Source organism: Cryptomeria japonica, chromosome 3 (genome assembly GCF_030272615.1).
Source record: "Cryptomeria japonica chromosome 3, Sugi_1.0, whole genome shotgun sequence".
NCBI classification, from domain to species: Eukaryota; Viridiplantae; Streptophyta; class Pinopsida; order Cupressales; family Cupressaceae; genus Cryptomeria; species Cryptomeria japonica.
This window is the reverse complement of record NC_081407.1, coordinates 988,533,800-988,558,230: the sequence shown is the minus strand read 5'-3', so window position 1 is coordinate 988,558,230 and position 24,431 is coordinate 988,533,800. Positions and strand designations below refer to the sequence as shown.

Sequence of the window (24,431 nt, the reverse complement as noted above, 5' to 3'; positions counted from 1 at the left end):
CATCTTGGAGCAAGCCTGACAAGAACCAAAAGGACCCATTACCATTCCAGCAGTTCATATTGAGGACTGAGTCCATCTTCCTACCAACCACCCGCAAGTGATGGGAACGTCATTTAGTGACGGCAATAGGATGTTTGGATTCTCACCTGGGGGGGAAGGAATCTTTGATAGCAACCTTGAGATTCCGAATAACCGCACATTTACCATTGCGTCTAGCTGCAGCGACGAGCTCCTTGGAATGCTTTAGTTCAGCTACATGTGTTTTTTGTGAGATATTCGTCAAGTTAAATCTTCATGGGCAGTCGAAAAAGCTTATGTCTGGCTTTGAGAGCACACAAACGGTCTACAACAAATTGAAAGCGAAGAAAAAGGGTGGAGTCATAACAGACCCACGCCCTGTCTAAAATAATGTCGTTGAGACCAAGATATTTGCCTAGAAAAGATGAGCCTGCAACCATAGGGTCTGAGGAGAGTTGAGGGAGACCCCGCACCTTGAGGATAAGCTCACGGGATCGCCTTGTGCGTTCTTCAACTAGCTTGTTCTAGACAATCTCTTCGACATCGGTTGGAGGAGGACCATTGTTGCCACAGACCAAGGCCCATGACTTCAGCTGTTTTTCTGTTTCACTTTTTAAAGAATCTTGCAATGAGACAACCTCTGTCTATTTGGCTTTGAGTTCCAAAATGTCAAAATCCTTCTCTATAGCTTGTTCCATATCCGCATTGAGAAGGCCACATAGTTCGGTATTCTCGATTGCCAATGAGGATACTTTGATGGAGATCTCATTCAACGAACATTTAAGTGACTGGTTCTCAGTTTTGGGTTTCCCCACAGGGTTGAACAATTCTTACAAGGCACTATCCAAAGATGTCTTATGCTGGTAAGTTTAGAGAGGAATTGAGCACGGAAGGGGGGGGTCGTCCGAAGAATCCATGGTGATGGCGGAGAGGCAGGCGGGTGCTGTGCAGAAAGCAGGTCGCGCAGGAAGCAAAATACACAAGCCGCGCAGGTGAGAGATGAGTGATGTATTTATAGAAAAATATGTGCATCTACATCCAAGAGTTGCATTAACTCCAACTACCCATAATAGGTGGCAGGTTTTACCTATTTCGTAAATGTCAAAACATATGGAATAACCTGCTCAAATAAAGACAAATGAATGGTAATGAAAGATGGCATAAAAGTCCGAAACGAGGGTGTGAAACTCGACTACCGATATGAGACATGTAGCTTATGGATTACACCATGTGTCCTCATATTAACCATGCCTAATATAACTTGAGCAAGATTAATAATAAGTGTAGGAAAAAAGAAATATCCCTTAACAAAGGAAAATAAAAAACCTACACTAACACCTACTTCAATCAAAGGAAAAACTTTTATGCATTTTGGAGGAAGTTGGAAATTGCATATATGGTAGATCAGTTAGACACTATAGGGATGCAATACGATGTGAATCCATCATTGACTTCTTTAGTTAACCAAAATTTATGAGCACACAAATAAGGATGTGAAACTTTCAGTTACTTCTTTCCTTAATGAAATCACAAAGAAAAAGGCCCTCAAAAGTCCATACAATGATGACAAAATGATGGAGGTATTTGTTGGGGTGATTAGGTAAACACTCTAGAAATCTGCATTCCATGGGGACGCGTCCCCTGGCATTTTTCCCTCATACCCGTACCAGGGACGAAATGGAGATGGGATTTTGATGTTTCCTAAGCGTCCCGTTTTTTGCAAAATCAAAAGGGACGTTTCCAGGACAAATTTTGGGCTGAACGGGATGGCACAAAATCCTCGAGACAGCCAGGGGATGCCTAAGCATCCCTTGACCATCTCAAGGACCGCTTGCCATCCCCTATGGCCCAAATTTTTTTAGTGCCCAAACTAAAAAAAACACATTTTTAATTTAAAATATTGGTCCGGTTGGCCCCACCAAGACCCCAAATAAACATTAAAATATAACACACCCTAATCTAATGCATAAAACAAACAAAAGGAAGAAAAAGACACTCATTTTGACATTTACAAAATAGCTGGTTAAGGAGTGAACAGCAGGTGAAAGAGGAGCTTAGATGTACCATGTGCTGATTATGGACAGCCATATATTTTCTTAGTTTATCTTGACATTACGATGGACAGCTGATTATGGACTTCTATGTTTTAACTTTTCTATTTACAGTTTATGTCATTTCAGAGTTATGGATGTTTAATATTTATCATTTTATGTCTATTATGGATGTTTATGACATATGTTTGTTGGCAATGATTAATGAAAGTATCTGAATTTTGGTAAAATGTTTGTCAATTCTCTTGCAAAATCACAATTCAAGTCTAATGCAATGTATTAATGTCTGTGATGAATGCTTTCCCAATGTTATGATATGCATATTTGAAATTTCTCTATATTTGTAAAACCCCCCTCCCCCTATCTTTGTAATAGTCATCCGCTATTGTCCCCCACCCCCCACCCCCCCCCAAAATGACCCAAAAGTACCCCTGTACCGGAAACACATCCCAGTGTCCCTTGTCGTCCCCATCCTTGAAACTTAGTGGAACATAGTGTTGTGCATGTCGAACACACACCCCGTCAATGACAGGGGACCCCCCACTACTCACGGAGGGGAAGAGAAGAAACCCCAGCTTTGGTGAACAAATCAGGCAAGTAATAAATTCGCGCAAAGGAGGATATTTGCACATTCACCTGAGAGCCTGAAATCTTCAAGTCAAAGTGCCAATGAGAAGTGAGAAACTCGGATTTTATCCTCTTTCTGCAAATCGTGAAATCATCAATTGGCCCGAAAAGTGAAAGGGAAAGCATAAACTTTTAAAACCCCTTCATGAGCCGAGAATGAAGAAGAGTTATTTGGGTCAAAATCGCGCATTCCAGGTTAAATGTCCAAAATTGTGGTTAAACCTAAGTCGTGCAAATCCTCCATGAAGCCCGAAAAAGAGCTAAGTTTGCAAGCTATCCAAAAACGCTGAAACCCACTTAAACTCTCAAATCGGCCTCTAGGGCCGAAAACACAGAGGCTCCCAAAAATCGCGTTATTCCCCCCATTTTGCTGAAAATGACAAAAGACTTTTCAAAATTGCAAAAAGGCTGAATAGGCCGAAAAGTGAGGAGAGAAGAATAAGTTAAAATCGCAAATTTTACCCAAAATGCCTAAAAATGGCCTTCTAACCCAAAAATCACAAGGTGAAAGGAAAGGCGTCATCTTCACGAACTTTGAAAAATGGCCAAAAAATCCCGAAAATGACAAGGAAGGCATTTTTTTTAAGTTTGCAAAAGGGGATTTTAGCCCGAAAATGGAGAATAGCGAAAAGGCGTTAAAATAAAAAACTTTTCAAAAGGTCTTTTTGGCCCGAAAATGCCAATATGCAAAGGGTGTTAAACTTAAAATAAACTTTCCAAAATCGCCCCCAACCCAAAAATCGCCAAAATGATGAAAAACGATAAACTTTAACATTTGTGAAAAGTGGTTTAACCCCGAAAATAGGGAAGGGCATCATTTTTATAAAATCGCGAAGTTTGCATTTTACCATTTTAGCCCAAAAATGCAGGACATAAGAAAGGCTGTTTTAACATTTACATTTTGTCTTCCCAGCCCAAAAATGGGCAAGCAACTTGAAACTTTGCGAAGTCTCTTCACCCCGAAAATGGCTAAAGGGTTAAAATCACCAGTGTCTTCAAATTTGCGAAAACTTAGAAGCCCAAATTCGCATAGGTCATCCCATATGCCGAAAATTCCGATTCTCACAAATCCTCAACTAAGCTGAAATTCTGGGAAGTAAAGGTTTAAGTCGCGATTTTTTTTAAATGGTCATGGTTTCATAAAATAGCCCATTGAGCCGAAGTTTCCTAAAAAAAAGGTAAAACCAAGAAAGAGGAAAAGAGTTTGTTCCAAAATCGGCTCATAAAGCCGAAGTACGAGAACGCCCGAATTCGTGCCAAAAGATTAAAAGGGCCGAAAAACCTCTCAAATTGCCCAAACCTCCTGAATGACCCGAAATTCAAAAGAAGTAAGCTCACAAAACCGACTTATAGGCCGAAATTGAACAATAGGACAAAATCGCACTATTTCACTAGTAAGTCGGGAAGCTTCAATGGCATTAAAATGGAGTAGTCAACCAGAGGAGAAAGCGAAAGCATTCAAAAGATACATCTCACAAAGAGCTTCTCGAGTTAGACATCGTTCAAAATTTAATATTTGTTAAATTAATTTTAATTTTTCAAATTGATTTATTAAAGAGAGATTGTTTGTTCGCAGGTCGAAGGCATCCTCCCAAATAACTAGGAGAAGGCCTGAAATGTCAAGGAGCCAGGTGCTGAAAACTAGAGAAGAAGATGCAGGAACGCGTTATAGGAGCACGAGATCTAAACCAAGTATTGGGAAGCGTGTCGTTGGATGACAAGCTAAAGTCCACCACCGGGACCAAAGACCAAAGAACACTGAATGCTGCAAGTCTATGCATTCTCGAGAAATACATAGCTGGATTTAATTCCAAAAGTTCAGTTTCTGAAAACTGAAATTGTTTTATTATAAAACTACTTGTGGGCCCCACTCAGATATTTTGAAAGAAAGGGGAAACAAGTCAGTTGTGGACAGTTATGTCCAATTACAGGATAGACTCAAATTAATGCCAAAACAGTTGTGGGTAGTTGGGATAGTGGTTGGATAGATGACTAAGTTTAATGGGCATGGGTTAAAGTTGCCTGCTTCTGGAAGGCAAGTCAAGACCCTTGGATGCAACCCATCCTAGCCTCTGATTCATATTGTAAATTCTATAAAAGGCAGAGGCCTTTCTTTTGTAAAGGGTTAGACAGTTAGAGTTAGAGGGTTAGATTTTAGAAGTTAGAACAGGTCAGATCTTAGCAGTAGCATAGAGATGCTGCAGAAATTGTTGTAATAGGCAACTGAAATCAATATATAGACATTGAAATATGGTGTTTATTGTCTTGTTTTCATCCTATTTGCATGGTTTCTTTTAGCATTTTAGATAGATCTTTACGTTTTGGGTGTGCAGGTATTTGATAGATTCAGGCTCATACCGTTGAGGATATACTGATTGTGTATCCTTTTGTATGGTTAACCTGAGCCTTGGATTGTGCTTAGTTCAATTGCAGGTGTCTGTCTGAGCTGCGCCAGAATTGGGTGCTTAGTCGTGCGTTTGCAGTCTGAAAATCTTCCAAGTCCCTTTGAAGATTGCACCGTTCCTGCAAGGTTGTGAGTTATTCTGGCCAAGTAGGAATTGGTTATGTTGAATCCGTCTACCCGCACAACAGTCTTGTTAGTTTTGGATCTCCTATCCCTTCCCTTTTAATTTATTTCGCAGTTCAAGAATCGTAGAAGACTAGCTAGTTGCAAAATCGTAAGTCCCCTTATGCTCCCAACAAATCACATCAATCACTGAGTATTCCTGTAGTCAAGACCTGACAACCAAAACATTGAGATCATCCCCATTGATCAAATTCACACAACATTAGGGATTTCCTTATCTCAAGAGAAGATAGGATTCTTAGTATTCTATTCTACGTTGGTCGGATGAAGTCGTAGTTCCGTGACTTTAGACACATCAACACATAGTTAAAACTTAATTAGTCAAACATTTATTATTTAGGTCCCCTTTACTTTATTCAGTTAAGCTAAACTTAGGAGTGCTTTTCTACATTTAGATTAGGCTAATTATATGTCATGTTGTCTCAAGTCATAAGATAAGGACATGTGCCATGATCTATCTTAATACTCACCTAAAGTTTCATCTAGGGTTTTAACTATATGCTTTTGTAAGCATTCATTGTACCTAGGTAATCTAGGCTTATGAAATCAATCAATACAACCATATTTATAATGATTTTTTTAGATCAACTCATCTCTCTCAAAGTCGTATAGCACACAATCATGTTTTTTTCTCTTCAGATGTGGTAAGCTACAAATGATTTCTAAGAGCTATGGGGTCCACTATCAACTACAACATGGTATCAAAGCACCAAATTTCTGACTTCCTACCCAAATTTTGAGAGATTTTGACACCCATTTGCCCCCCTCCTATAGCTCCTCTTTGGCATGGAGTGATTATTTTTTTCTTTTTGCCATAACTTGGGCATACAGAGTCAAAATTGGACAAACAAGATACCATCGAAAAGTTGATTCTAAGCACTTTCCAGTAGTATAGGTCTCATTATCAAACTTTCCTATTGGTCATGTTCAATCAAATTTAGATCATTTTCTACTTCCGAGTTCAAAATTTATCGCCAATATCTCTAATTTTTGTGATTCTTGTGACATTGAAAATGTATTTCAAAGCTCTTCAAATTCAATAATGGACTTTTTCCAAAATCTGCCCCAAGTACATTTTATTTAGTTTTTTTGTGATTTCACATTCTACTCAAATACTTGAACGTTTTGGCACTTAGAAAGGATCTATTCACATGAGGTGACATTGTTTGATATGTTTTATATGCACTAGATTTATTGGCCTTTCATTTTTTCATTTGAGGATGTATCATGGGTATTTTTGTTCATCCTTTTGTTGAAATTTTATTAAAGGGTAACATTATTCTTGGCAAACTGACATCCTAACACATCTCAAGTGGATTAATCTTTTTCCTTATATGGACTCATACCTGAACCAATCACAGTAGGGGTTAAATCAGCTTGGGTTATTATCGGTGATCATGTTGCAGGAGTTATCTGTTCTAGTGTTGATCCTGACACTATGTGTGTTATATCGTACATCGATTGTCCCCACAAACTTTGTACTAGAGTTTGAGAGATCCATGGAGACCCTCAAATCTCTCCATTCCCAAAGATCCTCCTATAGATAATCTCAATCCTCTTCCAGATGCAGATTGCATACCCTTTGATGATGAAACTTTTAAGCAGAGTATATCACAAGGCTTGCATGTTCCAATGGATCTAAGGCTTGTCTCCTAGTTCATAATCCTCACATTGACATCCAATCTCCATATTTTGTTGACTAGATCAAACTGGCATCGTCAAAACTATATAGAGCTTTCTTTAATCTGCACACATGTGTCTCTACATTGTGGATCTCAAACCCTTCTAGTTGTTCTAAGTAGACTTCCTCCTCAATTTTACCATTCAAGAAAGCAATTTTCACATCCATCTGATGGACTTTCCAACCTTTGGCTGATGCAATGGTCAGTACTGTTCTGACAGAGGTGTATCTAGCAACTGGAGCAAATGTCTCATCATAGTCTATTCCTTCTTTCTGTGAGAACCCCCGGGCAACAAATCTGGCTTTATGTTTCTCTATGCTACCATCTGTAGCATGTTTGATTTTGAATAGCCACTTGGATGAGACAACAGATATCCCTTTTGGCCTAGGAACAATTTCCCACACATCATTGTTGAGGATGGATTTATATTCTTCCGACATGGCATCTTTCAAAACTTTATGTTTAAGAGCTTTTGGTACACTAGAAGATTTTGATTTGGAGAGATCATTCATTAGGGCTACATAGCTAATGAATCTTCGGGGCCTCTTACTTTCTCTAAAAGTCCCTGAAGGAGCTGCAAAGTCCCTTGCATCTTCCATTGTTTTGTGAACCCATAAAGGTCTTTTCTTAGAGATTTCTTGGGGAGGAATTTGTACTTCATTTTCTTCTGAACACTCCCTCTGAATCTCAGGAGTGGGATCCTCTTCTATGTCTGAATATGGAACATAGATTTCTGACTCAATAGAGTATTTGGCCCTTTTGAAGGCTACGTCTTCTTCATATATTACATCTCTACTAAGTTCAATATTGCTATGTCCAGGCACAAATATTTTGTAGGCTTTAGAGGTTTCACTATATCCAGCAAAGATTCCTTTTCTTCCAGAGGGTTCTAGTTTTGTTCTTTTCTCTTTAGGTATATGAAAGTAGACAAGGCATCCAAATATCCTAAAGTGAGTGATATCAGGTTTTATACCTGTGAAAACTTCTTCAGGAGTTTTATCTTCAATGTGGGAGTGAGGACATCTATTTTGTATGTATACAACAGTGTTGAAGGCTTCTGCCCAAAGATGAGTTTCTAAGTTTTGATCAAGAAGCATGGCTTTGGCTACTTCTACAATGGTTCTATTTTTCCTCTCAGCAACCCCATTTTGTTGGGGGTTGTAAGGGACAGTGAACTCCCTCTTAATCCCAGCTTCTTTACAAAATTCCCTAAAAATCTCTGAGGTGTATTCCCTCCCATTATCAGCCCTTAGGATTTTTATTTTCCTTCCGGAAGAGTTTCAGAGAGATTTGAATTCCTTAAATCTCTTGAGGATCTCTTCAAATTCTTTACGTTTAAGAAAGTAGATTCGGGTCTTCTTGGAGAAGTCATCAATGAATATTACATAATAAAGGAACCCTCCTAATGATGGTACAAACATTGGCCCACATAGGTCAGAGTGAACTAGTTCTAAAACATTGCTTGTTTTCCTAGAACTATTCTGAAAGGAAGTCTTAGTACTTTTGCCTAGGGCACACCACTTACATGTACCAGAATGGTATTGTTTTAACTTAGGCAAACCAATTACTAATTTTTCCATTGAACATAAAGCACGAAAGTTTAAATGACCTAATCTTCTATGCCAAATTTCATTAGAATCTGCAATCTCATGAAGTAGGGCTAGGTTAGATTCAGTACATACCTTGTACAAATAGCCTTTTCTATGTCCTAAGGTTGTAGCCTTCTTGATGGAAAAGTTTTGTGGCCATACTAGAACTTTACCATTCATGAATGTTATTCTGTACCCATCATCTTCAAGTGCAAATATGGAGAATAAGTTCCTCTTGATGCCAAGAACGAATAGAACTCCAGTGAGTTGGAGAGACATGCATGTCTTCAGCTTAATGGTGTATGTACCGACGCCTTTCATTGGATGTCCAGAGTCATCACCAATGGTTACTTCTTCATCAGTTTCTTCTAACATGGAATCCAATAATTCTGTATACCCAGTGATGTGTCTTGAAGACCCACTGTCACTGATCCAAGTGTTAGATTTATTGGATACTTGACTGGAGAGGGCAGAGTAGAATACATGCTTCTCGGAGTCATAGTCTTCCCTTTTAACTTTTGCAAATGTAACGTGTTGTTTGATCACACCTAAAGCACTGAATGTGAGAGTTGTCTTTCTTAGATGACCTTTTCTCATGTCGGTTCTTTCTCTTCTTGAAATGTTTCTTCTTGTTTTTCTTGTTGGAGTTAGTATTTAGAACTTGGAGATCTTCATCTATGTTCTTTTGCTTGATCCCCTTCTTATTTAGCCTTGACTCCTCTTGAAGACAATCTGCTCTTAGCCTATCCAATTTCGGATATTTAGCCCTTGCACTAATGCCTTCGATGAATGTTTCCCATGTACTAGGCAACCCATCTAGAGAAATGAGCGTTAGCTCTTTGCTCTGGATCTCATATCCAAGCATTGCCAGTTCATCCCTTAGTGCTTATATCCTCATAAAGTATGCATTGATTGACTCCCCTTTGTTCATACTTATATGATTTATTTCCCTTTTTAGAGACAGGGTTCTACTTGCGTTGTTTATCTCAAATGCACTTCCGAGTGCTTTGAACATATGGTAGGCAATCTCATGCTTTGTTATTATTGACATAATGTGATTTTTCACTCCATCGACTATGATCTTCATGGCTTTTTCATGTCCCTTAATCCATGTCGATTTGTCAAGCTCATTCTCTGGTTCTTTAGATTCAACTCTTACTAATGATTCAACATTATTTTCTTTTAGAATCATCTTAATTCTAAACTTCCATGCTGAGAAATTATCGCCTCCTTCAAGTCTGTCCTCAAATCTAATACCATTAGCCATGGAAAATATGATGTTTATATCTTCGATTTGAACTTCTCAAATTTGAATGCCTTAAGTTCGATCAGTGTGGCTCTGATACCATGTAAATGTTATTCAAATTTATGTTCAAGTCTAAAGTTGTATAATTTTTTATATTCTTTTACTGATATTTACTGTTGCTTCTTATGTTACAGGTTGTTGTAGATAACATTATTTTATTTCTATGTGTCTACAGCATTTCATACGACATATACTTATAAGCAATGCCCACCGATCAAGGCATGCCTTGACCGGACATGTCTCTTGACATGCCCGATCAAGACATGTCTTGATCGGTGCACAAGCACTGCTTCATTAGAGTGTTTTACCGATAACTATCGGGTCACGTCAAATGATATTTAATATAATCAACCGATAACAAATCGGGTCACGTCAAATGCTATTTAATATAATAACCGATAACAAATCAGTATGATGAGAGATTAATATGATAACTATTTATAGTTATCATATGATAACATCAATCGATGCTATCATATGATAGCTATGATAGTTATCATAAGTCCGATATGTTCTTATTACAATCACAGCATGTGTAATATGGTCATAGCATGATTGATTATGTTTGATAATGATGTCCAAATGTCGAACTGTGCAATCCGATGTTTTGGAAAGTGAATGCATATTAAGATGATTATAACAAGTTTATTTATTCAATCATGAAGTCCACCATTAGCTTGTAGTTATATCGATAAGATAGATGATTGAATGAGAGATAAATGAAGTCTCTCATTCAATCATTTATCTTACCGAAGCTACTAAGTTTAAACAGTACATTCCATTACCCCCACTTCATATTTATCTCCTATCTTATACTCCCACCTACCATTTCCTACATCTTCTAACCTACATTCCATATCTCACACCCTCATCCCATTTTCATTACCCCTTACTCCCTTAACCTACCTATCCACTACGCCTCACTATCTATACTTCCTTGTCCTAACACCTTCCCTTCGCCTATCCCTTATACCTCCAAATCTCCCATCACCCACTTTACACCCTTACCTTTCCTTATTCCTTATAACCCCACTGCTCCTAATCTCCCCCTGTGTTCCTTTCCCCTCTTACTCCCTTTTCTTACCACCGACTCCATCAATACCTGCTTCCCATTCTTACTTTTCCCTTCACCTTACCCCCGTAACATCTCCCATTTACCACATCCTATTTCCTCCCCTTTCTTCACTACACACCCCCTTTTAAACGCATTACCTTAACTTTCCCTCTTCACAGCCTTGCCACATAACCTGCTTGGGCCAACAAATTTTAGCATGGAGACTTAAAAAAGTTTTTCTTAAGCCATTGCATTTGCCTTTGACTCTTCTTTACTACCATGACATTGTATGGGCCCACAAGCTCTTAACGTGGGGACTAAAGAGAGTTTTTTTAAGGTATTAATAGTGCTGGCCCCACAAAACGCTACAAAGGAAATCTAAAAAGGTTTTAAGGTAGAGTGTATGGTATTGTTTGGACCCCACCAACTTTAGGGTAGTGTTGACGTATAATTTGTACACAATCATACACAGAATAAAATACCCAAGGGTACCTTATCCTCTCTTGAATAAAGTCTCTGATTGCTGAAGATATCGCAAAAAAGGATCAATCAGGGTGACTCCAATGTTCTTTTATGTAGGGTCTCTACGTGTGGATAAGCTCTTTGTGGTATGATGTGATTTGCTGGAATCACAAGGGGACTTACATTTGATGCCTGAACTTCTGATTTGCTTTGAATATTGCCGGAACACAGGATTTTCACTAGCTTAGATTTGAAAAAAGGAAAAAAGACGAGGGCGAGGAGAGGATCTAATCCTAACACTAAGAATGTAAGAGCAATGAATGATCTTTGATGAAATTCTAACTAGGTCTTGTTTTGACATCGTAGTACCATCTCCACAAGGCTAGTGCGATCTTCGAAGAAAAACTTTATGATGTTCAAATCATCACTGCAGGCATAGACACCATCAGGTTGATGCATATCAATGAAGAAGCGACAATTGAAGTTAAGCTTAAGCTGAATGATTCCAGTTGACTACGCAAGGCAAGTCTGCAATCAACAAACTGCTAGTAGTATGGATATACGAATTTCACCATCAATCAAGCACATTTCTTCCACTCATCTAATCATAAAATCAAACATGAGAAGTATAAAGACCATGCAAATTGTCGAATCGACCCATAAATTTCACCATTTCTTCAATGAAGTTACAAGTCTTTTACAACAACATCTTGGCAACAATCTTTGCCTTCTCTCTCTACTCTACTCTAATTGCTATTCTAATCACCTTCTAACTACTCTCTATTCACTAACTGACTCTAACTCTCTCTCTAATTTATTGCCTTTACAAAATGAAATGCCAGGGCTTATATAGTGCCCTCAATACAATTCGATGGCTTAGATCAATTCGAGATCAATGGCCAAGATTCAACAATGAAAACCCTAATTAGGGTTTGCTACAACCATTACATAACATTTAATGCTTGACCAATGATAAAATTCTATTGCTTGGACACATGTCCTTTCTAGAAAATTCCACCAATCGATAGCTGGGGTAGGTACATTGGAGTTTGTGCCACCTTCCATGAGTTAGGTACATTGAATCTGGAAATGCTGAGGTGGAACAATCCGACTGGATGAGCGATGACTGGGATGCCACCTTGTCTGACACTTGTAACTTGGTAGATATTCAACTTAATGTTGTTGAGAAGCTAGCTTTAATTAATTCATCTGGAACTATCTACTTCTTCAACGAACCCTTTGCTTTGACTCCTTGTGTCCTTGATTTGCAGGATGATGATGTACCTCGCCTTGGAATGCTGGATTGGAAGAGGTCGCCCTTGATGACGTTAGTCCAAAGAAGGTCGTCCTTGTCGATGCTAGGCTGGAGGAGGTCGCCCTTGTCCTTGCTTGACCGTCCTTGATCTGGCTTGATTTTCCTTGAGGAGAGTCTTCCGACTTGTGGATCTTTCGAGCTTGGGAGTCGCCATCTTGGTACCTACACAACATTTCAAAATTAGTAATATATCTTTGAAAAAATTAAACTTTAAAAGGAAGATTCAAGATTTTAATTAGGAAACTTCATGATAAATCTTGAGTTATCATTTCCTAATTTAGGATTTTCAAAGCAAAATTTAAATCTTCAAAAATGGTGCCAAGGTGATTACGCCATACCTCCACTTGGGAATTAATTCTAAAAAATGATGCAAAAATAGGAGAATTCGCTAGGTAAAATGTAGATAAAGACTCCCTTTAGCAAAATGTGCCTCCTTTAGCTTGGAAAAGAACTCCATCTTCCTCTTCAAAAATCTGGAAATTCGCCTTCAAATGTCTTCAAAAATCTGGAAATTATCCTCCAAATGTCTTCAAAAATCTGGAAATTATCCTCCAAACTAGCAAGAAATATGCCTCTCCAATAGCCTTCAAGATGAATTTCGCCCTCCACTAGCTAGATTTCACACCTCCTCTTTGCCCTTCCAAATCGCATTTGAAATGATGAGTGAATGATGGATTAAAATCGCTCAACACACCTCTCTTATATAGGCGCTCACCATTTCATTATCCATAGGCCGACTTGGAAAAATAGGCCAAAAGATAAATAAAAATTAATAAAAGAAGAGGCCGACTTGATAAAAACATTAAATAACACCCCAAGCGCTCCAATTTTATTTTTATTTTTTTTTTAAATAATAATAATTAATTTTAAATGCCTTTATAATTAAAAAATTCGATTTTTTAGGCTCAAAATTAATTATTAAATACCATGCGCTTTTATTAAATGCCAAAAATATTTCAAGGTTTTATCGAATCTGGCATTTAATGTAATTTGAAGGATATTTGGCGCCCAATCATGAAAAATAATGGCTATTAACAAGATCGCTCTGGTCCCTTGGTGAGGGACAGGAGCGATCTCATTCTAGACCTCACACTTCTTGTTTTTTACGTCCAAGACCTCATTTTTGACGTCCAAGATGGCATTTTTACTTAGAATTTCGAGTTCAATTTATTCGATCTTTGAAATGAGTGCACTTTAAAGCATTTTCGCCCTGGTCCCTTCGTGAGGGACAAGAGCTATTTTGCAAATCCAATCTTATCCGTCCTTTGTTAGCATTCCAAATTATATTCAATGGATAAATCATGTTTTCCTTGGTCTCTTCAAATCATAAAATTGTCTTGATCCTGCAAGAACAGTGCAAATTTGAAATTCAAGCTCCGGTCCTTCAGTGAGGGACGGGAGCACTTTTGCAATTACAAGCCAATTCGTCCTTTGCTAGCTTCGAAAATTATCTTCAACGGATCGATTGCATCTTCCTTCACCCACCTCAAACGTAAAACTTGTTTTTCTCTTGCCCGAATCTTGTCTTGAGGGAAAATCGCTCTGGTCCCTTGGAGAGGGACAGGAGCGCCCTAGCCAGTCGCCTTGGTCCCTTGGAGAGGGACAGGGGCGAACTTGTTACTTAGGCCGATTTTCTTCATTGTGGCGTACTTAAGTTATATTCAACGGGCAAAACATACTTCCCTTGACCTCCTCAAATCGCGAAACCACTTAAATCTTGCAAGGATAATGCGAAATTGGAATTCAAGCTCGGGTCCTTCAGTGAGGGACAGGAGCGATTTTTGCTCTCAGGGCCAAATCTTTTTACTTTTCACTTCAAATTTCCTTCGCTGAGGAAAATATCATCTCTTTACACGCCATGAATAAAAGTTCGAGTCCAAACAAGGTCTAAAAATGTGTATATGAATAAAATCGCTCTGGTCCCTTGGTGAGGGACAGGAGCGAATTTACCTTTCTAGACAAATACTCCATCATTTCATCGTCCTTAATCAAGTCTGGATGCTCTATCACGTTCATTTTGTCTTCCATCATGCCTTTGATGTCTCAATTTGTCCAAACAAGGTCAGGAATGACTCCACTAAGCTTTTTCGCTCTGGACCCTTGGTGAGGGACATGAGCGATTCGCCTTGGACCCTTGGAGAGGGACAGGAGCGTTTTTCGCTCTGGATCCTCAGTGAAGGTCAGAAGCGAAATTTGACTTTTCGAACTCTCTATCAGGACAATTTTAATGGAATATAACATTCAAGTATGGAATATATTTTAAGTTATATTCCATATATACTTTCAGGATGTTTGAGAGTGGTTTCAGACCTCCAGGAGTTATATTGCAAAATCTAGTTTTTTGAGGTTTTTCAGTTTCCAGACTTGGTCAAATTTCAGGATCAGGACATTCCAGACTTAGCCAAATTTCAGGATCAGGACTTTCAGACTTAGCCAAATTTCAGGATCAGGACTTCACTCAAGCCGGACTTGCTATCCTATTGATCTCCCCGACAGCACTCAAAATGCAAAGGCTAACTAACAAAACCCTAAAAGACCAAAAAACAAACCCTAAAAAGCAAAAAAAGCAAGGGTCCCCATTTGCAATGGGGCGATGTGTGAAATGGTCACAACAGGTAGGGAGCAAAAAAAAATGTTTCTAAGGCATTGATAACGCCACTTCAGCATAGAGGCTAAATTGGCATCAGCACTTCCTTTGGGTTAATAAGTATGAACTCAGCCCACGATTTATCTTTGATCACCTTCAAAATCAAAAAATCACAAAATTTGGCTTTGAACACCCTGTCATTGCTTTGAACACCCTGTCTTTGACCAAAACACCTTGTCTTTGACTTTGATAATCTACAAACAAGTTGAGCAATCTTTTAGCAAGTGAAGTTTGAATGTGATGAAGAAAGGAGAGCTATGCCTTGAACTCAAACGAGGCAAGTCATTTGGTAAATCCAATGAACGAAGAACAAGATCATTAGATGAATGCAAGAGTGAAATATGAACATTTGACGATGCCACTTCAACACTTGAGTTCCCACGATATGATCTCTATGCTGCATTCGATGCAAATTCTATAGTAAGAGGAGCGATTTAAATGAAAGACATTTGATAAGAGTTATCACACAAACAGAAGCATTTAAAATCGCTACCCATAGTGTTGTAAGATTGATAAGGATCATTAAAAGCAATAAAGCCAGCTCGATCAAAATCAAAAGAATCAAAAGTGTTAAAGTTCTAAGCTGGGCGATTGGTGATAATTGGGAATTCAGATACAAAACTCGAAGCTTTTTCATAGGAGTCAACTATGATGCATTCAATGTATGGTGTCTTGAGTTCATGAGTTCGTTCTAAGACATTTAATGATTTAAAAACGATGCATCATAAAGACATTACGATTTTTGTAATAAGGTGCTTTCATTTGAAAAGTGAAAATGATGATTCCATGAAATTAAATGGTTGCAATCAATTCCAATTGCTAGGCATTTAATTATAATTGCTAAACTAATCTGTGATGAGGCATTATGTTTGATGACGATTATAAGTTGTGTTGATCATTTCATTTGATCACTACAACATCGATATTGCTTATTGCTTTCTACAGTGATTCTGATTTTGAACAGGTATAATCAACAGCGAAATTGACAAGAGATTAAGACGACATTCAAGTGATGATTTTGTGCAAATGTGATTTTGACATGCAGCGATTCACATTTGACATCGATTGGAAGTCCTCATAAAGGCAGCAAACTTGATTTTTGTCATCGAATCTGCCCATATTTTGTCAGGCGAATTACCTTATTATCAGCAAATTCATCTTTAAGGGGTGGTGATAATATGAATTCGAGACAAGTATCATTTGATAAAGTGATGAAAGCCTGCGATCTCATTTGAAACTTGATTAGTTCGAGATGAATTTGTTACCTTTTAAAATCACCAATCACCTTTACCACAGCAAGCGAATTTCTCAATTAAAGTGGCAGCATTGAATGACAGCAAATTAAGGCGATTTTCATTTTGCTTCAGAATGATATACATTTGACAGAGATTTTTTATGTTAAAGCCACTCCTTAGGTCAGCGATCAGACGTCTGATCTGATATTCTGACAGCAAATTACTCCAGCAAAACAATTTGATGCAGAAATATAGTAAGGACAATTGAATGTGATCCATGATTTTGACAAAAGGATAGTAATTTTGTTTCCTTCAACCATCAGTGATATGGCAAATATCGATTTTGGGAGCAAAATTATTGTTTAGAAGTCTTGGAAGATGACAATTTCATCCAGAATTGAGTGCCAGTCCATTTTAGTTAATCTATAGTTTCGTTCCAGTACTGGTACAAGATGACTTGAGCATGACAAACTCTCATCGAGGAGGACATTGTGTCATGTCAAGTCTCCAGTTCATACAAGGCAGCTGATAGCAATTAACATCAAGCATTCAAGGGTGGAAATTTTCACAATCTTGAGTTTCCTTCGGAAATCCAAGAATCATTGTCAGTATAGCCAGATGAAAGCTCAAGGATGCAAGTGATCAAGACAAGAGATGGTTTCATAAGAGTTAATCAAAGCTAGAGGATCGACTTGACCAAAGTCATTATCACATCAGGAGCTTGGATAATGTTGAGTATCAAGAGATATGCCACATTCATTCACACATTTGTGATGAGTTACAAAGAGCGAGATGAGGTGGCGCCCAGTCATCATTTATCCAATCATATCATTTTAAGTAAAAGCGACCAGATTCAATGTACCTGACTCATCCATCAAAAAAGGATAATTACCACATGGGCACAAAGTTCGATGCACCTAACGTCACCATCAATTGGTTGAATTTTTTTAGGGACGACGTGTCCCATCAATTGTAATTGTCATTGGTCAAGCATTTAATGCTTTGCAATGGGTGTAAAAAACCCTAATTATGGTTTCTATCTTTAAATCTTGGCCATTGATTGCAAATCGATCTGAGCCACTGGATTGTAATGAGAGCACTATATAAGGCTCCACTTCTTCATTTGTAAAGTTAATAGTCAATAGTAGCAATTCAAGAGTAGATAATAGCAAATAGCAAATAGTTTGAGTGGGAAGAGAAGGCAAAGATTGTTGCCAAGACATTGTTGCAAGAAGCATGTAAACTTCATTGAAGATATGGTGAATTCTATGTGTTGATTCAACAATTCACATGGTCTCTACTTCTCAATTTGATTTTCATGTTGTTTAGATGAATGAAAGAACTTTGTCTATGATTAATGGTGAAATTCGTAAATCCATACTACTAACACCTCGCTGATGGTAAAGTGCCTTGCGTAGTCAACTGGATCCATCTTAGCTAAGCTTAACTTTCATTCCTTCATTGATATGCATCAACTTAATGGTATCTATGCTTGTGGAAATAATTTGAAAATCATAAAGCTATCCTTAAGAGATTGCACTAGCCTTGTGGAGATGTTCGTTGTATGTCAAAGCAAGACTTAGTTGAATTTCATCAAAGATTGTCCTTTGCTCTTACATTCTTAGAGTTAAAATAACTTCCTCAACCCTTATCCTTTTTCTCTTTTTTTTTAATCAAGTGTAATCCCACATTCCAACATCATTCAAGCATTCAAGCATTCAACATAAGTCCAACTTGTGAAACCAGCAATATCACATTACATAAAATTGAGTCTATCCAAGAGCACGTCAAGACCTGACATTTGAGAACCTTGGAGTCGTCCCACTTGATCACGCAGATTAGCATTTGGGAGTCTTTGTTCAAGAGAGGATAGAATACTTAGTATTTTATTCTGTGTTGCATAGTGCGTAAAAACATCATCAACAGGTAGCATAGCAGAAACTGTTGCAAAAATCAGATCTTGTAACATCATGCTAGATATTGGCTACAAAGAGATTATTTTTGTAATGTTTCAAATATTTTGGATTATTAGCATAGTTCCACGGAGTTTCCTAATGGGGGGACGCAGGGACATGTGGACAGGTTTTGGGGATCATTAGCATCAACATAATAAAAGTAAGCATCTGATCTGCCATCATGATAAGGACCAGATCATAAGGCGGATAATCAAGCAAAGGTGTAACAATTATCCTTATATGACACACAGTAGAGGGTAAAACATTTCCCTTAGCACATCAGCGGTTAGTAATTATAAAGGAAAACATACAAATCATGATTCTTCAATGATCACTGTTCATCATTAAGAATAATAACTCATACACCTTCCACCTCTCAAAGATCGTCTTATGCTTATTCGATTAAAATAAGTAATAGAGCAAAATGTGCAATTAAGGTATAAACAAATTAGTTCAAAGAAGAGGCATGATGACAAACACTGATTGCAAAAGTTATGAAAAGAAGACACAACTTCTCCCATCGAATCCCCTTGGTAAATATTCAAGGGAAATCATAAGTCTCGAGGAAGGCATTGAAGAAGAAGTATTATTTATTTATTTCAGACAGCAGTAGCAGAACTTTCTCATACCAAGTAATAAGGGGGATCTGTCAACCTATTACAAGGTAAATATGCAGGAGTTAAGAGTAGAATAATCAGACACAACATCTAGATTGCAGAAGCCAGAAGAAGACATTAGAAACAGCGAGAAGAATTCTGATCGCAGACCAGAACTTGAAATTATATTGCATGTAACCAAAGACATTTCAAGCACAGCGACATTCTTGAATAAGGATCTAAGACATCATCCTATACATAGCCATTTCAGCATACAAATATTCATTTATATTCAGACTTTGTATATCAAGATTATATCTGGTTTCATTACTGAGTTATCATTGAACATATAGTTCAAGTTTTTTAGCTTTTATTTTTTTTGCTATTTGGATTTGTTTGTAGGTTTCAAAGACATAAATCAAAGTTTTGTACTTGGTGAACAATGAGCAAAATCTAATGTGGTACTTGTATAAGGTCATGGGCAAAGCTATGGAAGTTATAAAAATGTATCACCAAGGAGATTGCACAAATTTTGAATCCATTCAGAACATTATTGATTAAAACTAGAACAATCAACTCAACTAACCCATCCATGCAACTGCATACTACCTTAACCCCAAATACATTTACACAAAAAACTTCAATGCTGATATATGTTTATTTTCTACATACATACGTTTGTTTCTCAGTTCATGTAATTCATGCAATGTGGCCACTGTTTGAAAACTAAACACTTCCTTAACAGTAGTTATGACATAATTGTTGGCATTGTGTTGTCATTGATGTCAACCGGTATGGGAGATTGATGAGTAGTGTTGTCATTGATGCATACCAGAAATCGTGTCATTGATGTCAACTAGCATAGCAGGTCACTGGTAAGGAAGAGTGTGTCATCCTGCACTGTGTTCAATGGAGTCACCGGTACACAAGCTAGTATTGGCTTGTGTTGAAGACATAAGGACTAGAGACCGGTATGGTATAGAAAGTGGTAAGTGTTTTGTTGGAAGTGCATTGTTGCCAACCGACAAGAGAGCAAGATGTTGGGATGTTGATTGTAATGAAGAGACGGAATGTTACAAAAATCACATCAACACTGGAGGTGAAGTATGTGCAGGCCACTGGTATGCTGTTGGATGTCAATCAGCAAGACTCCCACCGGATAATGTTGCAGTCACCAAATGAAGAGATGACCGACAGTGAGTGTGTCCAATTGGATCATGTGTGCCTGATTAAAGATGTATATGGGCAATGCCAGCTAAGGCATGTCAATGCAATGTCGGAAGCAGAATGAGATGACAAGGATCCTCTCCAACCGGTAAGTGGTAATACTGAGCTTATCTCCCAATATGCATGAAATGCAGCATTCTATCTGAGATAAGACAGAATAATTAAAGACAAGTAATTGAAGGCTCACACCGGATCAACCAGTGAAATACTAAGTTGCCTTAGGTGCATGAGATCAGAGATATGCACCGGATCAGTCGAGTAGACATGATGAGTTGCTGGAACAGAGAAGGAAGGATATGTTTGTCACTTTGACAAACTAATTGATAGCAGAATCGGTCAAATAATGAAGAAGGCAAGGTTGAGCAGTTGCAAACAAAGAGTGCAACCGGATTGAAGATGAAGTTTGTTGAAGGTTGATGACATGGTGTCATCAAGGTGGTTACCGGTAAGTATGTCCACCAATAAAGTTGACAAGGTGCAGAGGTGCAAGGCTCCCATATATTGAAGATGTGCATGAGATTGGTTGGCAAGAGTGATAACCGGATTAGGTGTTCCACCGGAAGAGAAGCAAAGTGCAAGGGTGAAGACAGACCGATTAGGGTATAACCGGTAGGGTTCGTAAACTGGTAGATGAACTCGGTTGTGTGGTTGGTCGGTTATCTTGTCTAGACCGACAAAGAAGACTTAGCAGAGGTGGATGCCGACTATGATGACACGTAGGAGATAATGTCATGCTCACTGTGGTCGGTGAAGTGTTGTCAATGAGATAGGTGGTGATTGGTCAACATTAATGTCAATAGCATGTTTCACAGGTCGAGAGCAGAAGGGTGCGGCTCGAGACTGATCAAAGGACAAAGATCTGATTTACTGACTTCATGATTGAGGCCGAGTGTCCAGGTGCTAATCAGGGTAGGTGAAGCTATCTGCGTGATCGCTTCATAGGTGTTTGACAAGTGCAGACCGAGGAAGGTGTCGTGTTTGCCAAATAGGGCAAACGTGTTCTAAACGCAGCAGGATTGGCGAAGTCTGATTGATCCGTTGCAGGTGGTCAATCTCTAGACGGAGATCTAATTGGATTTGATCTGCCTCAGAGTCGATGAAGAAACCCTAGCGAGCTAGAAGTTTGAATGTCGTTCATGGCGGGAAAACTCAAGCATAAGTATGTCGACTCATGACTGAAGATGATTGATGATGCTACAGGTCAGATGATAAAGGATAGAGAGTGAAAAAGCAACAGTGAGCCAACCAATCAGAAACTTCATTGAAGATCATAGAGACTGAGTGTTGAAGGTGCAGCCGGTGAGCTTTTGGCAGAGGCAAAACCGGCAAGGACAGAGAAACCGGTAAACTGCAAAGTGAGTTGCAATGGTGTAAACCAGTAGTGCTAGAACCTGCAAAAAGGCAGAGAAGGAGTTGCAGTACAGTGCAAGCAGTTGAGGAGATCTGGCAAGCCTGAGAACAGTGCAGAGTCAAACCGGTAAGATAAGAACCGATAGTAATCAAATAGTAGACATCTGACTAAGTGAAGAAGACCGTGGTGGCCAGTAAAAGTGTGACAAAGAGAGAAGAGAAACGACACAGAGCAAAACCGGCAGAGAAGAAGAAGAGGTTGAACCGGTAAGCGTGCAGCAGAGAGTGAGTTGCAGCAGGAGATAAGGTTGCAGCAGTGAGAAGGTGAGCATAGAACCGGCAGAGAATTGAAGAGAGGAGAACCGGTGGAGAGATTTGCATAAGTGTTACAAAGTTCTTTTGTAACAAGGATATTACTTTTGTATTTGATATATGTTTATTGTAGATCACTGAGTTGGAGCTCAGTGCAAGGGTTGGTGCTCCTTGGGTTGGTGCCCAAAAATCAGGTGTTGGTGCTCCTTCGGTTGGTGCCCTAAAGCAGGAGTGGTACTCCTGGGGTTGGTGCCCTAAATGTTGTAACCGAGGTTTTCATTGTGAGACTGGTTTGGAGCAGTAGTCTCCAACAGCATTTCTCACCGAGGTTTTTCCCATCTTGAGTTTTCCTCGTACATCTGGTGTTATGTGATATCCCTTTTACGTGTGGTGGCATTTGTGTTATCTTCCCATCTAACCGGTATGTCTGCTTTATGTTAGATTTGTTAACCGATATACACACATAGGATAGAAAAGGGAAAAGGTTTGGAAACCACTGATTCACCCCCCCTCTCAGTGGCATCTTGTGTTCAACAATAATCAGTCCAGAAATAGGTAAAATTAGTGTTAATAAATTAGACATCAGTCTAACAGAACTAATCACAAGTTAATTTTTTGCCATTATTCAGGTTGCAATGAATTTGTAGCTATTCAAAATATCAACAATGAGTCAAAACAAAGCACAACAAGCAGCCCAATTCAATTGGAAGGCAATATGTCTATCATAAGAACGCAGGGCAAATCCTCCAAGAATCTCTACCATCACCTCTCCATGAAAGTGTCAGCAAAAAGAACCACAGATCATTTCTTCATATGTGTGTATGTTTTCCTTTCCAGAAGTAAATATCTTAGAAACACCATCAACCACAAAATTGACTACATGATTTCTCTAATCAGAATTTCAAGAATTTAAGCATTTCATAAAAGGATTGATTGGAAAAGGTCACACCATTTTAACCCTAGGGGATCAATAAAGATACATCTCTAAGTTATTTAGAATCAGCAAGACTCATTTAAGGAACAATCAACTTGCAAGAATGGGTGCAAATATGCTGGAATGGGTTTTCTAGTAACATCTTTAAGTTTTTAACCTTACTGTCTAAGATAATCTTGATATAAACCAACATTACATTTATTAAAATATTATTCTGCCTGATTTGACATCCTTAAAAGGTATCTATTATTAAGTCTTATGTAATGCAACAAATTATTTGCTGGAATTGTTAGTCAACAAATTGCAAACCCAAAACAATGTAGTCCATATCAATGAGCAAGATCCTAATAAATCTAATCATTTTATTAATCAGATACAATTGTGCATTTCTGGAGACAAATGATGCTATATAGGAACTCACAATTAAAAAATAGATTACAAAAGTTGCAAACTATAGCCATAACTAAACTAAAGAAAAACTTCTTACAAGATATAATTGAAGCATATTCCATTTAGTCTTTGAATTTATATATCGTGTAGTTTGAAAGTCATTGTTACCCATCCGATCAATGGAAATTTCATCTTCCCTAGCTGAAGAAGGTATAAGAAGAACATTCGCAAGTGAATCCCTCCTGCAGGAATATTAGACATTGTTTCATCAAGATGAGTTGCAAGATGGAAATTTATAGAACTTGAGTTTTAGCTATCTTTAAAGCCTAAGATACCAGGTTTTTCTGTTTTAGCCTGGGTCCTAGTATGGGTACTGATCAGGTACGGATACGGTTCAGGAACGGCTTGGATTCTTCTTGGGTGCATGGGTTCTCTATGGGTCCTTCTGTGAAGGACCCACAAAGAACCACAAAGAACCCAGGCACCCAAGAAGTACCAAGGGCCATATCCAAGAACAGTTTCATAAATTAAAACCTCAGTTTCAGTCTCACAACTTTGTGACAGCATTTTTTATCAGAATATGCCAGCAAGCAAGCAATTAAATATTATTTCACTTGCATTTGTGAGCTATAGATATGAACACGGGGTTAGCAAACTTTATATCAGCAAAACTGAGATTGAATTCAGTTGATTTACATTATGCATGTGTAGCAGCTGTTTTCTTATGTTTTGTGAAATCACTTTCCTTGTGTTGTTAATGATTGGGCATTTTGTCAAATGTTTGAAAAATGAAATTGAACCAGCTTCTACACTTGACACAGCTAGTGGTAGTGACAATCCAATTGATTATGGTTCAAATGAAATTGAACCAAATGTTGATATTGACCTTGATGCTTGTGATGAAGAACATGAATATTAAAATTGATAATAATTTGAATTTTCATTGTGTAATGATATTTTAAGACTTGATAAATTATGAATGAGGTACCAAAATATTCTATTATTTTATATTTATTGACATTTATTGGCAATTATGGATTTAGAAGTATCACTCTTCTTATAGTTATACACTGATATAGTTTATATTATATATA

General features: G+C 38.1%; 1 protein-coding gene across 6 annotated transcripts in view; it reads right to left on the bottom strand.

Moving 5' to 3' along the window:
* The window catches only part of LOC131071696 (nuclear pore complex protein NUP160), a 253,665-nt gene that overhangs the window by 38,735 nt on the left and 190,499 nt on the right, over nucleotides 1-24,431 (bottom strand). For 4 of the 6 annotated variants that reach the window (XM_058007642.2, XM_058007639.2, XM_058007640.2 and 1 more), the window contains one exon: nucleotides 23,435-23,579. The exons of the other annotated variants lie outside the window; for them this stretch is intronic. In XM_058007642.2, coding sequence (XP_057863625.2) covers nucleotides 23,435-23,579 — 145 coding nt within the window. The remainder of the gene's footprint in view (nucleotides 1-23,434; nucleotides 23,580-24,431) is intronic. 6 annotated transcript variants of the gene reach the window in all.